General features: G+C 40.2%; 1 protein-coding gene across 3 annotated transcripts in view; it reads right to left on the minus strand.

Annotated features, from left to right (window-relative positions):
* The window catches only part of LOC122685190 (sine oculis binding protein homolog), a 165,275-nt gene extending 140,265 nt beyond the window's left edge, over positions 1 to 25,010 (minus strand). For 2 of the 3 annotated variants that reach the window (XM_043889760.1, XM_043889759.1), the window contains exons 1-3: positions 24,820 to 25,010; positions 10,917 to 11,055; positions 8,656 to 8,841 (exon numbers count right to left, since the gene is read on the minus strand). In XM_043889760.1, the coding sequence (XP_043745695.1) occupies positions 8,656 to 8,841; positions 10,917 to 11,055; positions 24,820 to 24,915 (421 nt within the window). In that variant the 5' untranslated portion in view covers positions 24,916 to 25,010. Of the gene's footprint in view, positions 1 to 8,655; positions 8,842 to 10,916; positions 11,056 to 22,167; positions 22,232 to 24,819 lie in introns of those variants that run through there. The other variant, XM_043889761.1, reaches the window with a different exon arrangement.
* Positions 25,011 to 25,859: the final 849 nt, after the last annotated feature.

Here is a 25,859-nt window from a genome sequence, read left to right on the forward strand (position 1 = left end):
TATATTAACTAATTTTTACAATTCAAATCAATCTTGCATTTCTAGAAAAAAATCTTTAGTCATGACACATTATCCTACTGTTTATATCACTGACTTTGATTTGCTATGATTTTCTTCAGGATTTTTGAATCATTGTTCATGATAAACAATTTTTCCATGTTAATGTAAACTAATTACATTAAATTATCATTTTTATTTTTAATGCCTTTGTCATGTGATGAGATCAAGGTCATGCTGGGATCATAAAATGATTTCTATTTCTCTAGGAGAGTTTCTCTAAGTTTGTTTTTATTTTTTCCTTAAATGGTAGAATTTAACACTGAAGCTATCTGGGTCTAGAATGTCCTTTGTAAAATTATTTAATTATTTAATTCCCTTACTACTCAGTAAATGTAGAATTACTCAGGTTTTCTATTTATTCCTATGCCTGTTTTGGTAAATTAAATTTGACATAATGTGACTTCTCTTTGTCAGAAATTTTGGAAAATACTTTTAGTGATCACAACTTATGTATAACATCAAAATGATCAGATTTAATAACATATGAGTGATATAATCTTGTTATTTACTCATATTTAACACTTTGTAGAACTTTTTCTCAATTTTATTTTATTTTTAATTAATTTTTATTGGAGTAGAATTGATACACAATGTTGTATTGCTTTCTGTTGTATAGCACAGTCAATCAGTTATACATATATCCACTCTCTTTTTAGATTATTTTCCCATACAAGTCATTAAAGAGCATTAAGCAGAGTTCCCTGTGCTATACACAGGTTCTTATTAGTTATCTATTTTATATATAGTAGTGTGCATATGTCAACCCCAGTCTTCCAGTTTATCCCTCCTTCCCACCTTTCCCCCTTGCTAACCATAAGTTTATTTTCTGCATTTATTTATGACTCTTTCAAAGTAAAAATTAACAATCATTGAAAGCTGCCCTAAGTAGCATAAATCTTCCATCAGACTTTCAGCTGCTGCAACTATACACATAGGTAACTGGCTTTAAATATAGTCAATTGACAAATATATATTGTGGCATGTTAAAATAGACCCTTTCAAATCATAAAATCATCTAGGCAATTCACTATACAAGTCACAAAGCCAAGATTTTACAAATATAGGGAAATTACAGATTACTTCAATTAACTACATCATTTTTCAGACAAGGAAACTGAGGCTCAGAGAGGCTAAGTGGCTTATCCAAGGTTATACAATCAACAAATGGCAGAGCTGGCATTAACAATCCAGGTCTCCTGGTTCTTGCTCTGGTAGTCTCTCCACTACATCATGCTAGCATTCAACTATACACTCCATTTGGCATTAAGAATGACTGAACAGCACTCTAGAGCCAGCAAGTTGCAACTACTGAAGCCTGTATGCCTAAAGCCTTGTTGCTCCACAACAAGAGAAGCCACCGCAATGAGAAGCCTGTGCACTGCCATGAAGAGTGGCCCCCACTCACCTCAACTAGAGAAAGCCTGAGTGTAGCAAGGAAGACCCAGCACAATCAATAATAAATTCATAAAAAACAACAACAAAAGAATGACTGAACATGTTGAAATTTGAAATAACTTTTCAAGACCCCTTGATTGTCTTTAAAAAGATAAAACAGGACCCATATCATAGTCGTTAACATTTTAAAGCTTCATTTTGTGCCTTTTTTATCACTTTGAATTTTCAGTGACTATCTTCTGGCCTACATTATGTTTCAGATGCCATTTCTCCTTAACGGTCCTGAGACTCTGCCTGTAGACTTTCTACTACTCCACTTTAACTGCCCTCTACTGCCACCAGGTACCCTTGGTGCCAAGTGCTTGGTGGTCAGGGATGATATATATATTTGTACCATGTACATCTGCATGTGTGTGCGCTAAGTCACTTCAGTTGTTTCTCTTTGCGACCCTATGAACTGTAGCCCGCCAGACTCTTCTGTCCATGGGGATTCTGCAGGCAAGTATACTTGAGTGGGTTGCCATGTCCTCCTCCAGGGCATCTTTACAACCCAGGGATCAAACCTGTATCTCTTATGTATCCTGCATTGGCAGGCAAGTTCTTTATCACTAGTGCCACCTGGGAAGCTCCACCATATATATGTGTGTGTGTGTATATACATATATATATAAAATGTTTCATTATATATATTATATATAATTTGCATTTATATTGTATAGATTTATCTTATCTCATACAATATAAAGAACATTCAGTAAATACACTATTGACTGAAAGACTGATACTGTGTTTTCGATAGTCCAGTGGTATGAATATGAGTTAAGGAGATATGGCACCTAAGTTCAGCTAACAGCTTGGCCACTTACTACCTGTGTGACCTCAGACAAGTTGCTTAACTTTTCTGGGTCTCAGTTTCCTCATCTGTAAAACAAAGTTAATAAGAGCATCCACACAGAGTTGTTCTGAAAATGAGATGAGATAATCTATTAGCACATTGCCTGGCCCATAATAAGTGCTCAGAAAATATTAGCTTGATGAGATTATATCAGTACTGTTATTAACTACTACTACTCTTGCCATTTACCATAATTCCTCCTGTCCTTGTCCTAAGTGGTTTGGAAAACTCTCCAAATCTGAGGGTTCAGTGAACCTCTTCTTTTTGATGAGAAATGTATCTGCTACATAAATAGTAACTCATCCAAATCCCATTAACTGTAGGTAATTTTATTTAATAATCATATTTTAAAATTTGGACAAATAAATAAATGGCAAAGCAATTTTTATTAAATCCTGTTTTCTCAATGGCTGTTTGGAATACAGCATTCATATGCAAGCCCCAAGAATATTGAATAACAGATAAAATAAATAATGATCATAATGGAAACCACGTTCTGATTCCCGCTTTCCTGCAAGTACAGCTCCATGTAAGAATTACAAGAGCCAAAAAGTAACATGCTTATTAACTGTGGGTTACTCAGCTATATACATAGAGCTTAGCAGATCACGTGAATGTTTCCATATTCTCCGTTAAGCTAATGGTTCCTTAGAGCCCAGTTCTTATAACCCCTAAAGAATTTCAAGATTTGCCTGAAAAAATACATTTCCACGACTATGACTGAACACAAATTTGGAAAGCTCACTGAAAGCAAACCATCCTGGAAGACAGGAAATGGTCACTGTTTTCCAAGAAAGGCAAGACACTTCTGCACAAAGGAAATCAAGCTGGTCTTAGGAGCTTAATCTCAAGTCCCCCACATAAACCTGTGAGTGCTGTATGGATGGACCCTATGTCTCATCTCACACATGGGAACATACTGGAATATGAATATGGTCACTTATCATTTAAGGTAAAAGACATGTTTTTCAAAACTGCCATATAAATGCATCCAGAGAAGTATATTCCCTCCTTTTTTCACATTCATTTTATTTTAAAGTATTCAGAGATCTAGAGGGATTCTAGACTTGTAACAGGCAAGTTATAAGCCTCCAGAAAAACCTGTCAAAAGACTCAGATCTAAAATACTGTTTACTAGATACAGTGTCTTCTGCTGCTGGGCTCAGTGAAACTTTCACTAGCAAAGTCTCTGCTACCTCATCAGCAAAACAAATCATACTAATCATTTTACTGACATTTTTAAGTCTTGGGAACAAAATGTTGTTCTTGGAACAAGTCTAAGAGCAAGAGATAGAAAATCTTGGTTCAAGTTCCAGCTGGTTACCTTAACCAGGAGTAGGCAAGGCGGGGAGACCTAACCTTGCCCAACCACTGCAGAGGGCTGATGTCTAGTCAATGGAAATGGAAGTGGAAGTGTTAGTTGCTCAGTTGTGTCCGACTCTTTGTGACCCCATGTACTGTATAGTACGCCAGGCTCCTCTGTCCATGGAATTCTCCAGGCAAGAATATTGGAGTGAGTAGCCACTCCCCTCTCCAGGGGATCTTCCTAACCAAGGGATCAAACCCAGGTCTCCTGCATTGCAGGCATATTCTTTACCATCTGGGCCACCTGGTCAATGGAACTGAGTGCTATTACATATGTAAAGCAATAAAGCCTAATATAAGGTCTTTGTAAAAAAAAATTACTGAATTTAAAATTCATTTTGAATGGCTTTGCTTCAACAGTCAAACTTGCAGGGGAACAGAGCAGACCTAAGTATTTTGATGGAGATTCACTATTGCACAGCTCTTATAATCCATGCCTAAAGTCCTTTAGTGGTACAGCCCTCTCTGAATGAAGTCCCAAAAGGTTGAACTCATATTAAAAATCTCTAATATGAGAAGATTTACAGCAAGGTTACAATGTAATTAACCTGACTTATCTTTCAAAACTCTTGCTGAAATATATTCTGTCACTTCAGACTATGCTTACACTCTGGTTTTTTAAATTAGCAAAGAAGGAGGTTTTCATATTCCTTCTAACTTAAAGGATAAAGGAATGTTAGCATAAAAAGAGTTGGCCAACACTTTCTATTATTTTCTAATATTATTCTTATAACTATATTCTTACAGCTATTTTTTTTAAATGGCTACTCTGTATGGCAAAACCTTACTCTGTCCACTGCAGAAAAGTTTGTGCTTTTTATTTAAGGATCATGGTGATTCCCTTCATTTGTTTGGAGGGGGGAAAAAAAGTAAAAGCAGAGCTATTATTCTGTGTTTATAACAAGTCTATTACCACAGCAACGACCGTGATGTCACAAACCCTACACCAAGGGCCAGATTCTGTCTCCGAGGAGGGAAGGGCAGCTTAGCCTCGGAAATCAGTTGAAATTGGATGGAAAGAAGCAGCCAAAGTGAGGTCAAAGCTTGCGGTAATCACCAAGGCATGAGGAGTTCCCCTTCTCAGAAGAAAAGGGGTGCAGGAACAGAAAAGCAGTCCCCGAGGCCCAGGAATAAGCTACCCCCACACTTCTGTCTGCAGCTGTGCAAAAGCAGAGTGGAAATCCAAGCGAGTGTGGTATCACCGTGTTCCCGATCACGAGAATTCCACTGGGCCCACTGGCTGCCAAACGTGGACGAGATCCAGTGGTGAGCCTGCCTGAGCACATGAAACTCTCTGGAACTAGTGCCTGACCAGATGTAGCCTTCTGGTACCTCGGAGCAGAAGCAACTTGCCTCATGATGGCAAGACTTTAAAACCAAGCTGGGGTTTTACTACTATTACTAGCTCACCCAGGTTCACAGAACCACAGATGCTTAGAGCTAGAGAACTTATCAAGTCTCCCAAAAGATGTGGGCTTGAAAAAAATAACCTTCTGCAGAAACAAGTTGTATCCCCATCATTAAGGAATCTGAAGTAGCATATTAATTAGTATTCCTATTCTGATACAGTCTAGGGAAATTCTATATAAATATGCTGAAATGGCAACTTTATATTAGAAAGAATATTGGATTAGGAATCAGAAGACTTTAGTACTAGTCTTGATTCAAGTACTTGGAAGCCACCTGACCTTGAGAAAGCCATTTAACCATCTGAGCTTTAGTTCCTTACTTAATGATATCTCAAATGCTATTTCCCAGGGTTATTATTAAGATTAAATTAAATAAAATAATAAATTTGAATGAGTTTCATAACTACAGGATTTAATATGAACATAAGGTGTTGTGAGCATTTTCACATAGCTAGTTTACAGTATAACAGGAATAATTTGAATGCTAATAGTTATTTTCTTTCCAGGAATCCAGAGTATACATACAGTGCTCATCTTCCCTATCCTGAGAGGTGGACACTTGCATGATACAGTCAACTCTAAATTATTCAGGGCCTGATTATCAAGGGGCCACTTTCTTTCAGCCATTGTATGGTTAGTTTCCCTAAGAAATGCCACATTAACCTATATATGGCTAGAAAATTGACAGTGAGTGTCCCTCAACTTATCTTGAATAACAACTCTGGTAAAAGTTTTAGCAAAAGGAAGAACTGAAATGATTAACTAGGTAGGAGTTTTTGGATACTTGGTGAACTTTACACTTATCTGTGGATAAGTACTCAAACCACTGTCACAAAGGCTATGGTCATGGTCAAAAAGGTTGAGATTAACTCAAACAAGATCCTCACGCTTTCTCAGTGAACAACAAAGTAGCCTTTACTGTCTTATGTATGTGCAATAGGAATTTGAATATGTCATTCATTCATTTATTCAACAGATCCTGGTGGACTACTATTATGTGACAAGAGCTCACCACATTCCCTAAAAACCCTGCTGTTTTCCTACCCTGTCACATCCCTTCCTCGTGATGTAACAGAGAGCACTTTGACAAAGCTCATAGCCTGACTCTTAGAAACTCTATTCACCTTCCTGTTATCATGAGACTTTTGCCAATCTTACCCTAATGCAAGGGTCAGCAAGCTATTTTCCCTGAGCCAAAGCCTGCTTGCTGCTCTTTTTGTAAATAAAGTTTTATTAGAACACAACCAGGCCCATTTGTTTATGGCCTGTTTATCTATGGCTGCTTTTCTGCTGCCACAGCAGAGTTCAGTAGCTGTGACGACCCCTGCACTAAATAACATAAGTCAAAATTCACCTCTCCTGTAAGTTTCTGCTTAGGCAATAATAGAGTAAGCTCCTTGAAAGCAGAGAACTTTGTGTACCTTTGTCTTGTCATATGGAACCCAGGAGTAGGACTGGGTCAAGATTTAGAGCAGATACAGAAAATTAAACATGTCCTCTCTTATATTCTGTTTTCAACAGATGAGTGTCCTAGAATTCCATGGAAGACAGCACAAAACCACTGGTGTTCAGTTACTCTGGCTTTTAATTCCTCAGAGTTTTTACATCTAAGACTTCCAAGGCTCAATTTTTGGCCTCTATCCTTTGCATATTTATTTCCTGATCTGATGTGGAATTAGAGTTAAATAGGAGCTGTGTGCTTGAATTCCACGTGGCTGGCTCAGCAGGAAACTCCAGGGCAGGTTTTTTGGCATGCCAAACTCATGTTAGCCTCAGCTATGCTAATTTCTAGAGCTGTTTGCTTTGCTCAAATAAACCTTAGAGGAGAATTTGCATTTGGATGCACACCTTTTTATGCACAAATTATGTGCATGATAACTCTAGGGCAGAATAAGGACTGAAAAAAAAAAAGATGACAAAGAGGCATGGTATGTACTGAATGGTTTCCCTGCGGCAAGCACTATGTTGGTGCTTTACATACATTTTCTCATCTCAGGGCCACAACTATCTCAGGTGGTGAAACTGCGACCCCCATTTTATATATGTGGAAATTACCTAGCTTCTCTACACTCACAGACTCGGTAAATGACAAAGTCTAGATTTGAACCCAATCTATCTGAACCTGAAGCCTGTGTTCTTTTCACTGAGTCACGCTGTTTTACTGGTATCTTCAACATCACCACGCACTGAAGCCACTGACATACATCAAAACAAAGAATCCTACATTTACAAAATTAGTCAATTTTCTCTCCAGCTATTCTATGCAAAATATATCTTTGACCCTTTAGGAGATAAATCTGGGTCCCTCTGCACCATAAAACAGCCAACCAAAGAGTAACAGTGGCATTACAAAGACAAACATTACATAAAACAAAAATTATGTTAGTATTCAGTAGACAAACACGATCACAAGTGATTTTTATATGTAAATGGATTTTAATGACATATGTGAGGACCTCAGTATGAAAGGACACTTTTGCTGCTAAAATGTAATAGGTCAAGGAAGAGAATGTGACCATACCATGAAGGAAAATGTTAGTAACACTTAGAAGATGGTATAAATATATCTATAATGTAAGCCCAGTAATTTATATTTTACAAACATGTTCACCATTTATGGAAACATAACCAAACACCTATCTTCTCCCCCCGCAAAAAAAAAAAATAAAATACAAGCGTTACCTTTAATGAGTTACGGTAAGTACTGCTATCAAAATTCAATATTTATCATTGCTTAATTCAACATACAGAAAAATAACCAGCACAGCAATTAAGCATTCTAGCAAAATTCTAACATTTTACAACAAGCCAGACACAATATTACTGACCTTCTTTCTCCATGTGGAACATAACTGTAACCTAACTTGCAATATAACATCATGCTCAGCCTATAGCCATCTAGCTTAATACACTGCCATCTAATTTTCTGGAAATAGACAAGAACTGATTACATTTTCATCCAAGTAAAATCTGAATCTCCATTTTTCAAAAAGCTCTTAAAGAAAGCTTTCCAGGAATTAGAACCAACTCTGTACGAGATGAGTAACCCGGGTTGTTTCTTAAGTAGACTTAGAAGAAAGGCACACTGGGGAACAAGCCTGCCACACACGCTTTATAAATTGCCCCTTCCTTTGGGAAACGCACCAGGGAGACGTGGTCCTCACTGCACCACACCAAAGAGCTCAACCTTTTTTTCTTGTTAACCGATCAGTTTATGTCTTTTTTTTTTTTTAATTAATTTATCCTTTTTAATTTTAAATAGATTTCAGAGAAGGAAAATAACTTTTTTTGTAGCCAGGGGTAGGAAAATGTATTGTCAGTTGAAGGTCAACAGCCTAAGCACTGGTAGATTGGGGGTATTTGCTTAACAAAGTAATGCTCTTCAAATGATACATACACTCACATTTCTTAGCTGCAATGTCCCTAAAACAGTCTTTTCCAAAATAAACCTAAGCACTGAATAATTATCATAGGGCAGTTTAAACAATTTTCCGTAAATCATGATCACTGGAAACCCCAGGAGTGACTTACCTGCCGGCGGCTTTATGAAAGGTGGCGGAATTAAAGGTACAATAATGGGCACATTGCCATGATCCTTCGACCCTGCAGGCGAGTCACTGAGTCCATTTCCTGTGGCAAGCCCTGAATAGCCTGTGCTTATATTGTATGGTGAAATAACACTGTCCTCAGGTAATTTGGGTTTTGGCAAAGAATTTTCTGTAAAAGAAAAAAAAAATCATTCAATATGATGGAAAGACTTACTTTCCTTACAACCACATTTTCTCAAGTAAAATGGCTATGGAATAAAATTTTTTTTCTTGCCAATCTTTAAACACTTTACCAGAACTTAATCCTGAACCTTTCTCAGCTGTGTTACGGTAAATTTCTTATGGGCTCCTTTATCATTTGCTCCACCATGATAGCTAATATCTCTACTGTATCGTAGTGATGAATTTTAGCACTGTAAAAGCCCATAGAAAATTGAGAGGCAATTAACCTTTTACATGTACAAAGTGATATATGGCAGGCATCGCTCTCTGGCTACCAAAGGAGACGCTTAAAAAGTGCCCCCCTACGATGGTAACCAGGTCCTGATATATTATAAAGTTGAGTGGTAATATAATCAAAAGAACCAATGAGAAAGAAGCTGATGATTAGGAAAAAAGAACACAAACTGCTATTTCACAGGGTAGACTCATTAAATTAACCCATTAATAGCCATTAAAAATTAACAAAAATGGGGCTTCCCTGTGACTCAGTGGTAAAGAATTTGCCTGCCAGTGCAGGAGACACGGGTTCAATCCACGGTCCAAAAAGATCCCACATGCCTTGGAGCAGCTAAACCGGTGCACCACAAATATTGAGCCTGGACTCTAGAGCCCAGGAACCACAACTACTGAGCCCACGCATTGGCCGCAACTTGAGAAAAGCCCACACACAGCAACAAAGATACAGCAAAGTCAAAAATAAATAAATGAAATAATTTTTACAAATTAACAAAAATGATCACAAAGAAAACTTACAATGATATGAACTTTGTGAATCTTATCCTCGCATATGAACCATTAAAAAAATAAATAAAACACTCAACCATGGAACACAACTTTTTCCCTTCAGTAGCATATCACGGCATTCTCTCCATGTTCCCCAGAGGCAAAGATTATTACTAGACCAAGTATTAAATGAGCTATTAGTTTATAGAATATAAACTCATGACTTGCATTTTTCATTTACAGTGAAATTGATGATATTATCTCTGTAACATGATATGGACAATTTCATAGCAAGCTTAACATAAAATTTGTCAGGTATGTTCAATTCCACATGCCCGCAGGACAGCTCATTTACATTTCGTTGCTTGGCATATAAGAAGGAAAAGCACTATCTTAGAGACTGGAAATAAAATGCTTGAACAGGTAGTGTATGCCAAAAGATTTTGCATGCAATGAAAATACAGATCAAATTGCCAATGATATCACACAATTAGTTTAGCCCACATTTTATTCAAGTTCCCCAAATGAATAGCTTCTTCACATACTCCTCTTCTTTTCTTCGATGAACAAATCTTCAATCCATATTTAGGTTCATAAATTCAGTATGCAGAGCAACACCCACCAAGGGTTCTAGGCTCCCCTCATGGGGTATCTGGCATCGCTACCCACTGGAAGAATTAGTGTTAAGTCAACTCTGCCAAGCCTCTAATTTCTACTCCCTGGCCAGGCTTCGATGATAATTCCTAAAGAATAATATAGGATCCAATCATCTACTACTCTCTTACTTTTCTTCTTACCCTATCCAAGGCTGTGGGGATAAGGTGAAAACTTCAAACAGAAAATAGAAGTAGGGCTCTCCTTTAGAATTCTCACCTAAAACTGGGGGGCAAGAAGAGAAATTACCAAATTAACCATGATTGTCTCTTGCAGTCTGAAACTTTAAACCTAACATTTCACTTAACAGCACCAGCCCTTAAAAACTGATATATCAAAGGGTTTAGGAAAGTAGAAGTTAGCAAACACTGTCCCTTTCTCTATATTTGTGAGCAGGACTGCAGTGTTTAGGATCCCTAGCCCTGTCTAGCTAGCCCTCCCATAGCTGGAAGGAGATTAAGCTGTGTCTGTTTTTGTTTTATGTTGTGCTCTTATATTCTGCTTATGGGAAAGCACTCCTGGGGATGCACATTTAAATCAACTATTGGCATAATCAACAAAATGAGTCCCAGAGCAACTCAATTCTGGCAGGTTGAGATAGTTAATCCTTGTTTGCATGAACAAAGGGACATTAAATGTCATTACCTTTGAGAACAGAAATGTGCTGCCGGCTCTCTCCATCTGTAGGATAGCTCCTGAATTCAATATCTTCACCATCTTTCAATTCAACCTTATCATAGCCATACCAGCCAAGGAGTTCATTCATGGTGTTTTCTGCAAAGTTCTGAAAGAAAAGCATAGGCTATTTATGTATATAATCAATAACTATTTGAAAAAGAATGCATACATTGAATTCTATTAGCACCACCCCGTATTCTGCCAGCCTTGCCCTTCCTTCCTTAGAGTCATGTTCATTTTTCAAATCACGTTTGAAAACTGTCATGCATTTAAATCTCAGGATGACGCACCCAATTATGACAGGCCTTCAGACATTTGCAATTTAAAGATAATAAGAAAAAAGGCATTTGTCAGTTTTGCTTAAGAATAGGAAGTCATATTTTGGCATATCCTTCTGCAAAGTCTGTATCTTGAACTAATACAAAAATATTGAAAGGTAAAAGCACGAAAACAGCTAAGAAGAGATTTCGAAACTGAAAACAATCGAGCATTTTGTGGCTCAGATTAATTTAAATTAGAATTGCTTTCTAACTCAGGTGGTGTTTCTTAACATGACTCTGATCTCAGATAAAGCAAAATCTCAGCAAAGAAATAATTCCTCAGCTGTCAACCACTACCATCCAGGAAGCTGAGTAGGCTATAAGGGTTTCCCTTTTTAATTTTATGTTTTGTAACAGTAGTCTTTAAACATCAAAGCATATCTTCCTTTATGAATTCCATAAGTGACAGATTCTTTCCCCATGAAATCAAAGGTCACTATGATTGTCTTCATGACAAATAACGTAAAAGCACCAAATAACTTTAAGGTTACTAATCAGCTCAGATTTTGGATAACACGTGAAAACACTTTATGAACTATAAATCAATATACAATCAGCCATATAGTATCTGCAGGTTCCATATCCATAGATTCAAGGTACCCCCAAGGAAAATATTTAGGAAAAAATTTTAAGAAACTTCCAAAAAGCAAAACTTGACTTTGTCATGCAGGCAACTATTTACATAGCACTTATATTGTACTTACAACTCTTTACCTAGCATTTACATTATATTAGGTATTATAAATAATCTAGAGATGAGTTAAAGTATATGGCAGGGGTGCGCATAGGTTATATGAAAATGCTACACCATTTCACACAAGGGACTTGAGTACTTAAGAATCTGGTATTCCAGTGTGGAGGCAGGATGCCCTGAAACCAATCCCCTGTGGATTTGGAGGGACAACTCTATAAATGTAAGGTATTATTGTTGTTAGTATAGATGTCAAGCTGTGGAAATAATGGGTAAATAATAGTTGAACAAATTTAAAGCTTATACTACCAGGTGACTATTTTTAATGAACTTAACCACTGCTAGGTCTTAATGCTTGTGTGTGCCTCAAAGTATCTCTATCTGAGAAACACAGAGGAGAGAAGGGATTACCCGGGCTGAGGGGTGGCAGAAATGAGGAGACTGGTCAAAGGGTATAGTACAGAACCGTGTATACTACTGTGATTGTAGCTAAGAACACTATCATACACTTGAATGTTGCTGAGAGAGTTGATTCTACATCTTCTCACTGTAAAAAAGGTAACTATGTTACAGGATAGAGGTGGTACCTAATACTGTGGTTGTAGTCACTTTACAATATATAAATGTATCAAACCAACACATTGTACACCTTAAACTTATACAATGTTTTCTGTCAATTATATCTCAATTAAACTGGAAAAATTAATAGAAGGAAGAATCCTATACCATAGAGTAAGAGCTTAATAAATGTTTGCTGAATGAATTTTTTTCAGTTCAGTTCAGTAGCTCAGTCGTGTCTGACTCTTTGCGACCCCCTGAATCGCACCACGTCAGGCCTCCCTGTCCATCACCAACTCCCGGAGTTTACTCAAACCCATGTCCATCGAGTTGGTGATGCCATCCAACCATCTCATCCTCTGTCGTCCCCTTCTCCTCCTGCCCTCAATCTTTCCCAGCATCAGGGTCTTTTCCAGTGAGTCAGCTCTTCGCATCAGGTGGCCAAAGTACTGGAGTTTCAGCTTCAACATCAGTCCTTCCAATGAACACCCAGGACTGATCTCCTTTAGGATGGACTCAGTGGATCTCCTTGCAGTCCAAGAGATTCTCAAGAGTCTTCTCCAACACCACAGTTCAAAAGCATCAATTCTTCAGTGCTCAGCTTTCTTTATAGTCCAGCTCTCACATCCATACATGACCACTGGAAAAACCATAGCCTTGACTGCTGCTGCTGCTAAGTCGTGTCAGTCGTGTCCGACTCTGCGCAACCCCACAGACGGCAGCCCACCAGGCTCCCCCGTCCCTGGGATTCTCCAGGCAAGAACACTGGAGTGGGTTGCCATTCCCTTCTCCAATGCATGAAAGTGAAAAGTGAAAGTGAAGTCTCTCAGTCATGTCCAACTCTTCCCGACCCCATGGACGACAGCCTACTAGGCTCCTCCATCCATGGGATTTTCCAGGCAAGAGTACTGGAGTGGGTTGCCATCGCCTTCTCTGATAGCCTTGACTAGATGGACCTTAATTTTTTTAAGGCATCTAAATTTTTTAAGGCATCTTTATCTGGCAAGACAGCCTGAGCGCCCTAGATGGAGTTAGAAAAACTATGTATTTTAACCTTCTCTGTGACTCAAAGAATCTTTTCTCCTTCTCCCTAGAAGTTGTCATTTCTGAATTACACTGGGATGTATAATTTATACCTGAGACAAAGCGCCCAGGCTCAACCAGCACGTGCACAGCCTCAACATGCAAGTTCCACGTTCTTTTGAATTTCACTTTAGATTTCAGCAGGGTTGCATAAAAAAGAAAGAATATTACACTACTCCACAAAAACAAACCTGGTATTTCAAACCACCTACATGATGCTAGACTTTTTTTCTTTTTGCTTTAGTACCCACTTGAGCTCAGAGCTCCAAATGGGTCAATCTGTGATGGTATAATGCACAAGCAATTTTTAAAAAATCTAGACAGATTGATTCAGTGCTACCATCCACAAGGCCAACAGTCAGCCATATCAAGCTTTAGCGAGGCATTTATTCTCTCTGATGGCTGGTCATGTCCACATTAAATAGACATTCCTTTCATGAATGTGCAAAGATGATATGATCGATATGTATAATAAGCTCAGCAACTTCTGGAATACCACTGAGGAGGATTCAGCTAAACACGGCACTACTCAATCAAAAGACATTCTTAATTGAATGAGGTGTCACTCTTCCCTAGTTCTCAATTTCTTTCACTGAGCTGAGTGCCTGGCTGGAGAATGACAGTCCTAGGCACACAAATAGAGGTCTTCCATCAGGGGTCTGGCAGCAGAAACCTCAAGGATAACGATTATACCTTGCATTAAAAAACAAACCGACAACAAAAACCCCACAATTCCCAACAGTGTTAAAAGCCAAGTTCAAGCCATCCTCCTGGTAATGTATACTGTCTGCCTGAATCTCTAAGAGAAATGAGCCAAAAAGATAACTGCTGGCCACCATGTCTAATTTTCTAGGCCATTTGTATCCTGGGCGCCTCTCGCTGGTTGTGTCTAATCTCTGAAGTGACACAAAGCTACAGATGCATCATTCATGGAGCAACCTCCCAGTCAAGGATATAGATTTGTTTGTTTCAGTTCAGCTGCAAACCCATTCAGACTTTCAGAACCAAGGATGGGATCCAGAAGCTTCAAACATTTGGGTAAAAACTGAAATTGCAACTGGATTATTGATACCAAATTTGTATTATTTGGGCACCTTAACTGCATCACTCAGTTTATGGTTTGTGCTGAAAACTCAGGGGCCTCATGGAACAATCAATATGAACATGATCTATTTCATGATTTTTGAGTTACTATAAATGTCAGTGAAAATAAACTCTAAGCATTTCCTTTCTTATCACTGAAAATAAAAAGAAACACCTTAATGTTTAGATATATGATTGCAAAAGCAGAAAATAAAAGGTTTATAAAGCCTTGAGCCACAAATCTCAAACCTTTCATAAAAAAGGAACAAGATAAAAGAGAAAACAAACACCAAAGTTTCTTGTAGTATAACTACAAGAAGTAGGTATTACCTCTGTCTTATATACTATACTATACTAAGAAACTGAAGAACCCCAAGAAATAAATAATTTTTAATTTGATTTAGAATTAAAACTTAGAATTTGATGCTAGACATCATATGGGCTCGTTATGGTGCCAAACCAAAGGAAATGAAATGGATTTTTGTAGTAACCATCCAAGAAACATGACATATTCTAAGAGAAGTGAATTTAATGTTTATGGTCCATAAGGGTTTTCAAGTTTTTCTACCAGAAAATTGAGGTGATAAAAGTGCAGAGAAATTTTTGAGGTAAGGATGTTCAATAAAAGGTCAAGCTACTGTGCGGACAGAAATTGTAAAGTTGGTTTCCCCCAGAATCTTCACCCAGAATTTCTCATGGAGACTTACAGCAGGAAACTTTAGTACAGTCTCTTAAAGTCCCTTCCAGCGCTAAGACTATGTGAAATCAAAGAACTTCTACTTACCCATGAAATAAAGTACATTTCACAAAGAAATATCATAATTACAGTGATCACACATCATAAATTTCACTGAACAGCCACTATCTCAAATATTTTATCATTGTTCCCACACACCATCAAAAGTGCCAGAATTTCAATATTCTGGCACCCAAAACACATTTTGCAGACTGCCTCTCGCCCTTGGAAGTGACACAAAAATCCTCTCTCATACCATGTGGTCCAATTTGGGTTTGGAAAATAGGTCACTATAATTACAATGATAATGTCTAACACTCTTATAGCACTTGACAGTGTTTCCACATCCTTTAACTCTCTTGTTCCTTTCAACAACCCTGCGAGTTAGGTGTTTGGTTTCCACAGTAAACTTTTGGTGAACCTCTGTGACATCCTCATTTTACAACAGAAAATTGGAACGTACAGAAGGTAAATGGCAGGCATGAGAGATCACCTAGTAAAGTCAGAACAAAAATACAGATCTTCTGATTCTTATACCAGGACTCTTTCTACTATAAATTCTGCTCAGTCCAATGTGTCAGCAACTCCAAAATAACTACTTCCGTGGTCCAACAAAGAATTGCAAAGAAATCATATTACAGGATGTCAATTTCACATACAAAGAGCTTTCTAACCAGGACATATCTCCTACGGTAAACTTGTTTTCTGATTTGGTCATTCATCTCTACTCTCCTTAATTATCTGTACTGTTGGAATAGTGGTTCTTAAAATTCACAATTAAAATTTAATCTTTTCATTTGACAACTTTTTGACATCACATCTGACTCTAATGGCTTTGCACTTTTAATACTTTACCCCCATACCTTTTCTCTCCCTTTCAGATCCCCCTCTCTCATCTCCAGGATTCCTAAAGAAAGAAGAAAATTCTAATTCTAACGTTAGTCTGAAAGCCTGATCTTTTCCTAGACTTTAAAAAAAAAAAAAGGTGGAAATAATAAATAGTAGAAAGATGGGAAACTTTACTTTTCCTCATTCCTCTGAGTTCTTTCTACGCTGGCAAAATTTACTTTCGTTGGAATTTAATTCACAGGACATTCATTAGACATTCTCCTTACTCAACTAAAAATACTGTATGCATGTCAAAGTTCAATCTAAATGGTTTTTAATTGAACATTTTACCAGGTAAACAATAAAGACTTGACTTCCAAGTCATTTTGAAAATCACAGTAATTACAAAATCTCAAAATACCTCTGAAATGAAAGTACTTCAAGGTCTTCAAAGAGGACTAATGATTTTATTCTGAACACACCAATCCAACTTTAAAATATAGGGTGGGAATCACTGATTTCTTTCATCTCAGGCCTTGCATAACCAAATGTCGATTTGTTTTCAACTCGGTATCCTACCCAAGAAAGCAGAAAGTTTTCGGAGAGCTCCCAATCATTCATTCAAACGAGGGGAAAGTCACATTCTCCCTCTTCTCACAAATATAATTTCCATTTTACTCCAAGTCCTATATCCCTTTCCAGTGCTAGTAAAATATATCCTCCATCCCAAACACGCTGTAAGTTATCTGAGGGCAGAAACTTTTTATTTCATTTTATGCCTCATCCAGCACAATCTAATCAATAAATGTGGATACATTTGGATACATCCACAAATATTTTTTAAAATGTGTAAATATAGAAAAATGACTTTTCCATATTTTTCTAAAGTGTAAATATAGAAACAAAATTCAGGATACATGATTCTTAAAAAAGTGTGTGAAAGTTTAAAAAATTATAACATCCAATGTTAATGAACATCCTCAAATTATTAGGAATTCAAGTTGACTCAATTTTTAGAAAAGGTAACTTGACTGTATGCAATAAAAGCTGAAGAATTTACATACTCTTTGATTCAGCAATTTTATTTATTTCTAGGTATGCCTAGCAATTTTATTTATTCCTAGGTAAAAACTATTCTAAGGAAATATGTACAAAACAATGTATGTTCAGTGTTGTTTTCTTAGAAATAAACTAAATACAATCAGAATTTTGTTAAATAAATATAGCTTAATCATAAAATTGCTCAAACAGAATACTACTTTGCCACTAAAATATTCTGTGGATAAATTTTTACTGCCATGAAAAACTGTTAACAATATATTAAGTTCAAAAAGGAAGGTTACTACACTATAAAACCATCTTTTAAAAATGTATCATACATAAAAAAGAACATGGAAAGACATACATCAAAATGTTGACAGTAATTGTGTTTGGGTGGGAAAACTATAGACTTTGTTTTTCTTTTTTTGCTATTTGTATTGCTTATTCTACTATTTCTGTCATGCCTATGAATTATTTTATAAAAATAAAAAAGTTTTAATTAAAAATTAACACATAGTCTTCTCACAGACAACCATGTCAGTCATATTCATAGTCCTAATGACAATAAAAAGGATCTGCCAGTTACATCACTTAACTTCAAAACATTCTGACACACATTACCCAAGAAAGTACAGCATATGAGAAATACTTTCAAAGGAAAAGGAAACCCCCAGTCCTGCACAATTTACAAGGCAGGAAAAGAAATGCTAGTATCTCTGCCAGTTAAGGTTATGAATAATAGAATGATGATTATTTTTGGAAAATATTTTATCTCCCTTTTCACCTCCATGGGTTCTGACTGAGTTGTAAAGTAAATTTCTATTAAGCATCATTGGACTTGCTAATTAAGATTTTTAAAGGGTTTGGGACAATAGAGGATGAGATGGTTGGATGGCATCACCGACTCGATGGACATGCGTTTGAGTAAGCTCCGGGAATTGGTGATGGACAGGGAAGCCTGGCATGCTGCAGTCCATGGGGTCACAAAGAGTCGGACATGACTGAGCGACTGAACTGAACTGAAAGGGCTCGGGGGAGGAAGCTGCAGAAGAAAGGCAATTTCTTCTGTAGGAAGTAGGAATTAAACTTGATTAGAAATCAGCTTCTAGCTCTATCTATCCCCCAGATCTGAAAGTTAAAAAAATTATAACATCCAATGTTAACAAGCACTCTCAGACTGTTGGGAATTCAAGTTGGTTCAACTTCAAGTCATCTCTCTTAACACAGATCTAATGGATCAGTTTCATTTTAAGGGTTTTACCAAGAAGGAGGTAAAATTTAAGTAGTGGAAAAGAAATGTCTACAGAGTGCCTCCACACTCATGACTTCACAGGATCAGAAGGCATCCTAAGGAAAAGCCACTCCCACAGACGTCTCATTAGAGAATCATTCACACGGATGTCATGAAGAGCTGCCAGGTTCATACTCTGTATGCAGACTGCACCCACTGAGCCCTGTTTTTTGTCCCTGAACCACACACAGATTCTTGGCCTGAAATCCTTTGAAGAAGGTCACTGAGCTCCATCTGGGTCACTTTGCAGCACTGTTCTCAGCCACGACCCAAGGATTATAACACGGTTCTAAGGGCAGGGGATACCTCAGAACACTAAAGTCCAGCTCTGACCTGGAGCAGGCCTGAGGAGAAAGTCTTGCTCTCTTATTGACACAGTCTCAATGGGGAGGTTGTATAATTGTCACATGAAACCAAAATGTGTATGTTTCCACATGTAAACATCTATGTTGCTTTACTGTCTTGTTGTGATGCGGAGCAGACAATGATGTCCCTATGTTTTAATCTGTGGTCAGGACATCAAATGTCCTAAAAAGGTCAAACAAATGTGTGGAATTGTGGAGGCCAGCCCTCGGGCTGACACTGTGGCAGGCACAGCAGGCGTGCAGCTGTGGGCAGCTGTGTCCTATCACAGCTGCAGCACTGGCTTCAAAATCACCAAGACTTGTGACATTGTTTCCCTGTCCATGCCAAAGTCACTGGCCTTAAAGCAGGAGTTCCACAGACGTTTAGTTATATAAGAGATATTAACACCCATCAGTCTACAGATTCGAAAATATACCTTCAGCAAATTTCACCCACCTCAGGCTTTCATGTCTGTTTACATGTTTCAACTGGCACCATCAAAAACAAAGTTGCTTTTTTTTTTCCATTCTCCCCTGGAATATCCCTTTTCTTTTAGGAAAATATTCAATAATCTTATTAGCTCAAGAGTGTAAATGTGGCTGACTTCCCATTCCGCAAAAGGAAGTTTTAGACTTCTGAGATTTTTAAAGGATCCACCTTCTACTACTTCTAATAATTTTTTCAAAAGAAAAAGTATAAAGACTCAATAAAAAGAATCCTTCCTTAGAAGATATAAAAAGTCTGGTCACCCTAGCAAGATATTCTATTTTCCCCGAACTCTCCTTTTTCAGACAGTCACTTGTAGTGTGTATTCACTGCTATTTGCCCTTTTCGAGGCCCTGTTTTTTGACTTTCCTTTAAAAACTCCGTTACCTCTTGGTTCCTATGAGTCCGTCTTTCACACAAGGAGAGTAGAGCTTGGCTTCTCAGAGCCGGGCTTGGCAAGCACAGAGGCAGGAAACGCAGAAGGGAATGAGTCTGTCAGACTCATTTTCTTCTAGTTCAAATGTTTATTTCAGATTCGGGAGGAAGTGGAGTGGTTCCTTTCCATTTCCTCCTCTCTGGAACCTGTGAGTTGTGTAAGGCTTAGAGAGTCTTGCTCTACCACACATCATCCTCACAGGTTCACAGATGGAGAAAGAGACTCTTCAGAAAACTCCAGGTTTGAACAGAGCAGGATTCATAGCTCTCTGTGCCCTCCCAGGAACTTCTCCTCTGGGTTGAGACTAGAGCCTTGAGCAGGACAACTGAGAGCAATGCAGAGGACAAGGCCAGTGGGCTAGGGAACATCCTATACCAGCTCCCGAGGGGCAAGGGCCACGTCCCACCTGACATGAATTCCCAGCCCTGCCGGACAGCACACCCAGACCACTTCTTAGCCAGGGAGGTCTGACATAATTTGTGAATGCCACAGTGAGATCTGGTCCCAAGCCCACTTCCTAGGTTCCTTACTGTTTCTGACATCAGGATGGAGTTTCAGGAGCAAAACTTAAAATATACCTGCTTTAGTAATGAGCTGGTTTCAACCTTAAACATGCTGACTTTTCCAATCCACATTCTGATATCACTGTTTTATTTTATGACAAGCTATTTAAATCACCACACTCACAAGCTCAACTCTGCAACTTGCTTTATTGTCTATGCAATTGACACAGGTCATTTTTAATGCCAAATGGAGACCATCAGAAACTAAACTAGAAAATCTTATGGTGGGTTTACTACTAAACTCTAACAGATGTGCCTGACTCTAACATTAGGACTGAAGCATAATTTTAGGTACAAATTACTTATTAAGAATATTTATAGACAGAGAACTTCTTCAGCAAAGAACCTAAAACATTTAACACAGCTTATCCTGTACCTGAGCAATTGATAAGGAAGCCAAACATTGTAAATGCATTAATTTTGGTTTGTTTAGGAAAGTTTCCAGGGCAGAGTGCATGATCTAATCACATTGGTTTTGTCAAAGAGTTTTAGAAGATGAAAATCTGACTCATTATCTCTACACATAGCTTAGACTTTTTTGAGCTGTATTACTGTTTGCTAGTCACTAATCATGTTCATGCTCAACCAAGATCTCTGCATATAAAATACATATCCTTAAGTGCAACTATATTTACACTCACTCATATATTTACATTTACACATCCAATACTACATCTAGTTTCTATATTATGTTCTGGATGAACTCCTGAAACAAATTAACACTTCCATATGTCAAATTTCCTCCTAAGGGCCACTTATAATGATTCATGTGAGCTAACAATATATTGAAGGCATATTACATTAGATACAATCACAATATTCACTTTAGAAACCGAAAGTACTCAAAATATAAATTGAATTGCCATCTGATTGTTTAAAATTCTCTCTGTTGGTCACTAACTAAACAAGGCAGACTGATTATAAGTACAGTAATGTAACAAGTCTTTTTAATTAAGAAAAACCAGGATGAAGTGTGGGAAAGGAAAGATAATGAAACACAGTAAAGATCATAATGAGACAAACATTTCTACTTGAAGATATTTTCACTAGAGGACACTAAAGGCAAGCTATGCCAAGTCATGTACTTTTCACACACAAAATTATATTGTATCAAATTTAAATTTGTTACAACTGCCATGTACATTATACCAGTGATAAGGAAAATGTAACTCAATATCTGATCTGGTGAAACAGCAACCAACATTAGCTTCTAGCCACATGAAGACAATCTCCAATGACATTACTGGTGTCAGCTAAACCTCAGCCAGTTTGTCTTCTCCGTCCATTTTTAAATAAATGTGTGACTATCTCAATTAGGAAATCTTGAAGTCTCTATGATGAGGCAATTTTGGTGCTCATTTTCAGTGCCCTGCATTTGCTGTACTTAAAATAGACACGTACCAATGTCCTTTCTATTACCCCAAGGGGAAAAAAAATCACATACACACCAGTCCTTTTTCTTTCAGCTCACAGAGAAGCAACTTGATCCAAGCAGTGTTGAAACCTGAGTAGGTCACTGGACACCACGATAAAATTCCCTAATCCCTGAGCCAACTCTCCCTAAGGGGGGCCTCCTCCTGATCCTCCACTTCCCAGGCTGACTTTTGCATTCGCTCTCTCCTCTTTCCCCCTTTCATTTCCCCTACCTTCCAGCCTTGATATGTGATCCACGGTGGGGGCTCAGGTTTCCGTTTTTACAGCTTAGGCCATGCTAGCTGTATACATTCCTTTCTTTCTGCCGGGCAGTGATTACTTACCAGGGCTTAGTTTACACTGGTCCAGATGAAAGCCGTTCAGATGAAGGCAAACACAGCCAGGCAGCTCCAGCGGCACCGGTATGAAGCTGCACAAGGCCACATTATGTTCTCGGTGACATTTTGTTGCACATATTTTTACATAAGGCAATCAACTTGTTGCATTACTCTACAATTTTAGGTTTGGGGAAATGGAGAGGTAGTAATACCAAGAGGTATGGGAAAGGGCTTTATGGATGTGGTTATTAACATTAAAAGCAGAAAATATTCACGAGTTCAAGATAACCCACCTTCTGACTTTGAGAAATCACTTTAAAAATGAGAACTTCGGGTGCTATCATATTAGAAGAATGCATACTGAAGAACTACTCTAGAAATGGGATTTCACCCCTCACTAGCGTGGTGCGCACTGACCTGACTGAAGATTCTGACCTGGGGTCTCTTACACATTGTTCCAAACTAGGGAAAAAATATGGATACTTCAGGCAATTGAATTGGTTGCTGCGTAAAACTTCTTATTTAATGCTACTCTGTACTGCAATGACAAGGATTAAAACTTCAAATAGTAGGTGGCAACTTGGAAGAAAAATAACATTTTAAAAAGAGGAAATTCTGTGCATGAAGGTTAATTCCATACTTAGTCCTGCAGCACTGGCTAAAAATTGTGTAATTTTTCCCCTTCACACAATGTTGTTTTTGTTTCTTCCTCACCAGTTCAGACAAACATCTGTTATACTGTAGAAGGACAACTATCTCCCAAACCACGGAGTGCTCCTGCAGCCAAAGTCAACAACGTGAGCCCCAAGCATCGAGCACAGTCAGCCTTTATATCCAGCCGGGATAACATTTCACATGTTTTGATTAAAATTAGCTAATTTGTAATCCTAGAACCTATGAAACTTAAAAGCCGGCCATCCATATAGATCACATTAGGCAGAGTGTTTTAAAGGGCCAGCGCACACTGTGATTTCTTGGTGGCTTCACCTCCCTCCTCTTCCTCCAACCCCAAGTTAAAATGAAATAGAAAAGTAATCTGGAAATGCAGGACAGGAGGGAAGGGTGAGTGAGGAAGAATGGTTATCCTAAACTCTCTGAATTCCAGTCCCCATGGGAAGACAACTCCTACCGGTCTCTTTAAAAAAAAAAAACCATCAATGGAATCAGTGGTGGTTTCCATCACAAGGAATGGCACTGATTTCTAAGGCAAATCTTCCTTAACTCTCTTTGGACTGAAGCATGCTTCCAGGTGCTAAGTTCCTCACCCAGAAATCAAAACTCTTATCCCAAAATGTTGATTGCTACACACATTTTCTGAAAGAAAGGAACGCTAACCATATGCACCTAGGTACTATATAATAATATATATAGTATTATTATCCATGGGCCCCTTTCAAGGCACTCTCTAGAATATGCTTGTTCTAATCAAGATGATGTCAAACTGTAATAGATTTTACTTAGTTGCTTGCCATTTTCCTCGTTTGTCTTTTAAATACCAACTTGACCAACCTGATCAAGTCAGTGGGCAGTGTTAAGGTTTCTATGCAGAAGATGGGGAACACCAAGAGGGCTGCAGAATGAAAACCAAAGTCCTCCCTGAAATTTGCTACTTGCTCGTAACTCACAGAAAGACAAAAATTACAAATAAAACATTAAAAATAAAAATCAAGAGAGACTCGTGAAACCAACACAAGACAAAACCCTCACCGGGCAAAAGCTGCAACTTCATGGAAAATAAGTTGGAGGTGGGGGGGACGAGGGGGGTCCGGAGCTGAGCGGGGCTCTTGTGCAATCACTCCAAGGCGAACAGCTGGAGCGCCAAGCTGCCGCGCTCGCCACCTCTGGAGCACCGCTGGCCTGGCGGGGAGCCCGGCCTCGCCAACACGACTCCGGGCCGGCCTTTCCGAACAATGGGCAGGCGCTCTGCGAAGGCCGCCCCTCAGACAGCTATCTTTTCAGCAGGGCTTGCCCGGGTCTGCTTAAACTGGGAAGTGAAGCATGCAAAGGCTGAGAGGGAGGCGGAGGCAACCGAGAGGAGCAAGCAGGGACAGGCGAGGCGAGCCGGCCGTCAAAAACGGTACCTAGACCCGCGCCGCTCGGGCCACAACTCGCCTCGGCACTGACAGCCCCTTTACACCGATGCAGCGGGCTACTAGGAAGCGGTACGGAGGAGCGGGCAGATGAACTAGCAAGAGAGGGGTGGAATCGAGCGCTCCCGGGGTACCCTTGGCTCGGCGCTTTCCTAACTTTGGAGGGATCCGGGGATGGTTGCCGAAGAAGAGGGGGGAAAAAACTACCCCACCGACCCAGAAAGCCTCTTCACCATACCCACCCTCCAACTCGGGCTCCGGGTCCCCTCCTCCCTGAAACGCGCCCGTCCCAACCTGGGGTTTATCAGGTTAAAGAGTCTGTGGTTTCCCGGTCGCCCCCCCACCCCCACCCCCATCAAATCCGAGGCAGGCAAATCTCCGGGATGCAGCCCGACAGTTGGCCTCTGTTTTGCACCTGGAGGAGGAGCTGAGTCGTTCAGGGCATCCTAGGGAAACTGACAAGCGCTCCCCAGTACACCCCCCCCCCAAAAAAAATCCATACAACAGCCCAAAGGGAGCGGGCGGAAGAAAGAGCTCAAGCTCTCTGGCCCCGAAGTCCAAAAAATACCTTCATTTCCTCATTGATCTCCCTTTTCACCGGGTGAGCCGGCTTCCTGCTCCTTTTATTTTCCGGAGGTCTCCCTTCTTTCTCCATTTCTGCCATGTTTTGTGTCTGGTTTCGGTGGAGATGAAATGGCTGCTGCCGCCGCCGGCGGTGGCGGAGGTGGTGCTGATGGTGGCGGCGCTGGCGGAGGTAGCGGTGCTGGCGGGGCCGGGGCCGGGCCGGGCGCGGGGCCGGGCGCGGGGCTGGGCGGGGGAGGCGGGGAGGCAGGCTCCGGGGAAGCGCGGTCGCTTCTAGCGGCGGAGAACGTCAGTGGCTGTCAGAGGGAAAGGTAGCTCGAGGGGTCTCGGGGATGCCGCCGCCGCCGCCGCTCCGGCTCCCGCCGCCGCCGCCGCCAACGCCGCCGCTGCCGCCAACGCTGCCGCTGCCGCCGCCGCTGCTGCTGCCGCTCCCGCCGCCGCTCCCACCGCCAACGCCGCCGCCGGGCTGCATCCTCGGTGCCCCGTGGAGTCGTCAGCCATCTTCCGGCGCTCTGTCCGTCTGCATGGGCGAGGGGGACGAGGGCCCGGCGCGGAGACAGCGGCTCTGGGCGTGCGTGCGTGGATGTGTGTGTGTATGTGTGTGTGTGTGCGCGCGTGTGTGTGTGTGTGCGCGCCCGGGAGAGCGCGCCAGCCCAGGCACCCAGCGCCTCCCGCGAGCCGAGCCGGGGGCGGGCCGGGGGCCGGCGCCGGGAGCAGGGGGCGGGCGGGGGAAAGGTAAGGGGGGGGCGCTAGGACAGCCCCCAGCTCCCGAGCGGGCGTGGCTTCCACCGTCACAGTAGACGCGGATGCTGCGCGGCTCCGGGGGGCTGCTCGCGGCCGCCGGGCTCCTCCGTGGCCGGCCCCGGCGGGACGCGGCGCCCCTCGCGGCCGCTCCCTCCGTACGACGGCCCCCCGGGGGCCCCGCTCCGACCCCGGCCACCCGCTCCAGCTCCGTGATGAGCTCTCTCGGGTGGGCTTGGAGTTGGGTTTTGAGCCCGAACTGGAAGCTGCTTAGGAAAAATGAAT

This window comes from Cervus elaphus, chromosome 28 (assembly GCF_910594005.1).
Source record: "Cervus elaphus chromosome 28, mCerEla1.1, whole genome shotgun sequence".
Taxonomy (NCBI): Eukaryota; Metazoa; Chordata; class Mammalia; order Artiodactyla; family Cervidae; genus Cervus; species Cervus elaphus.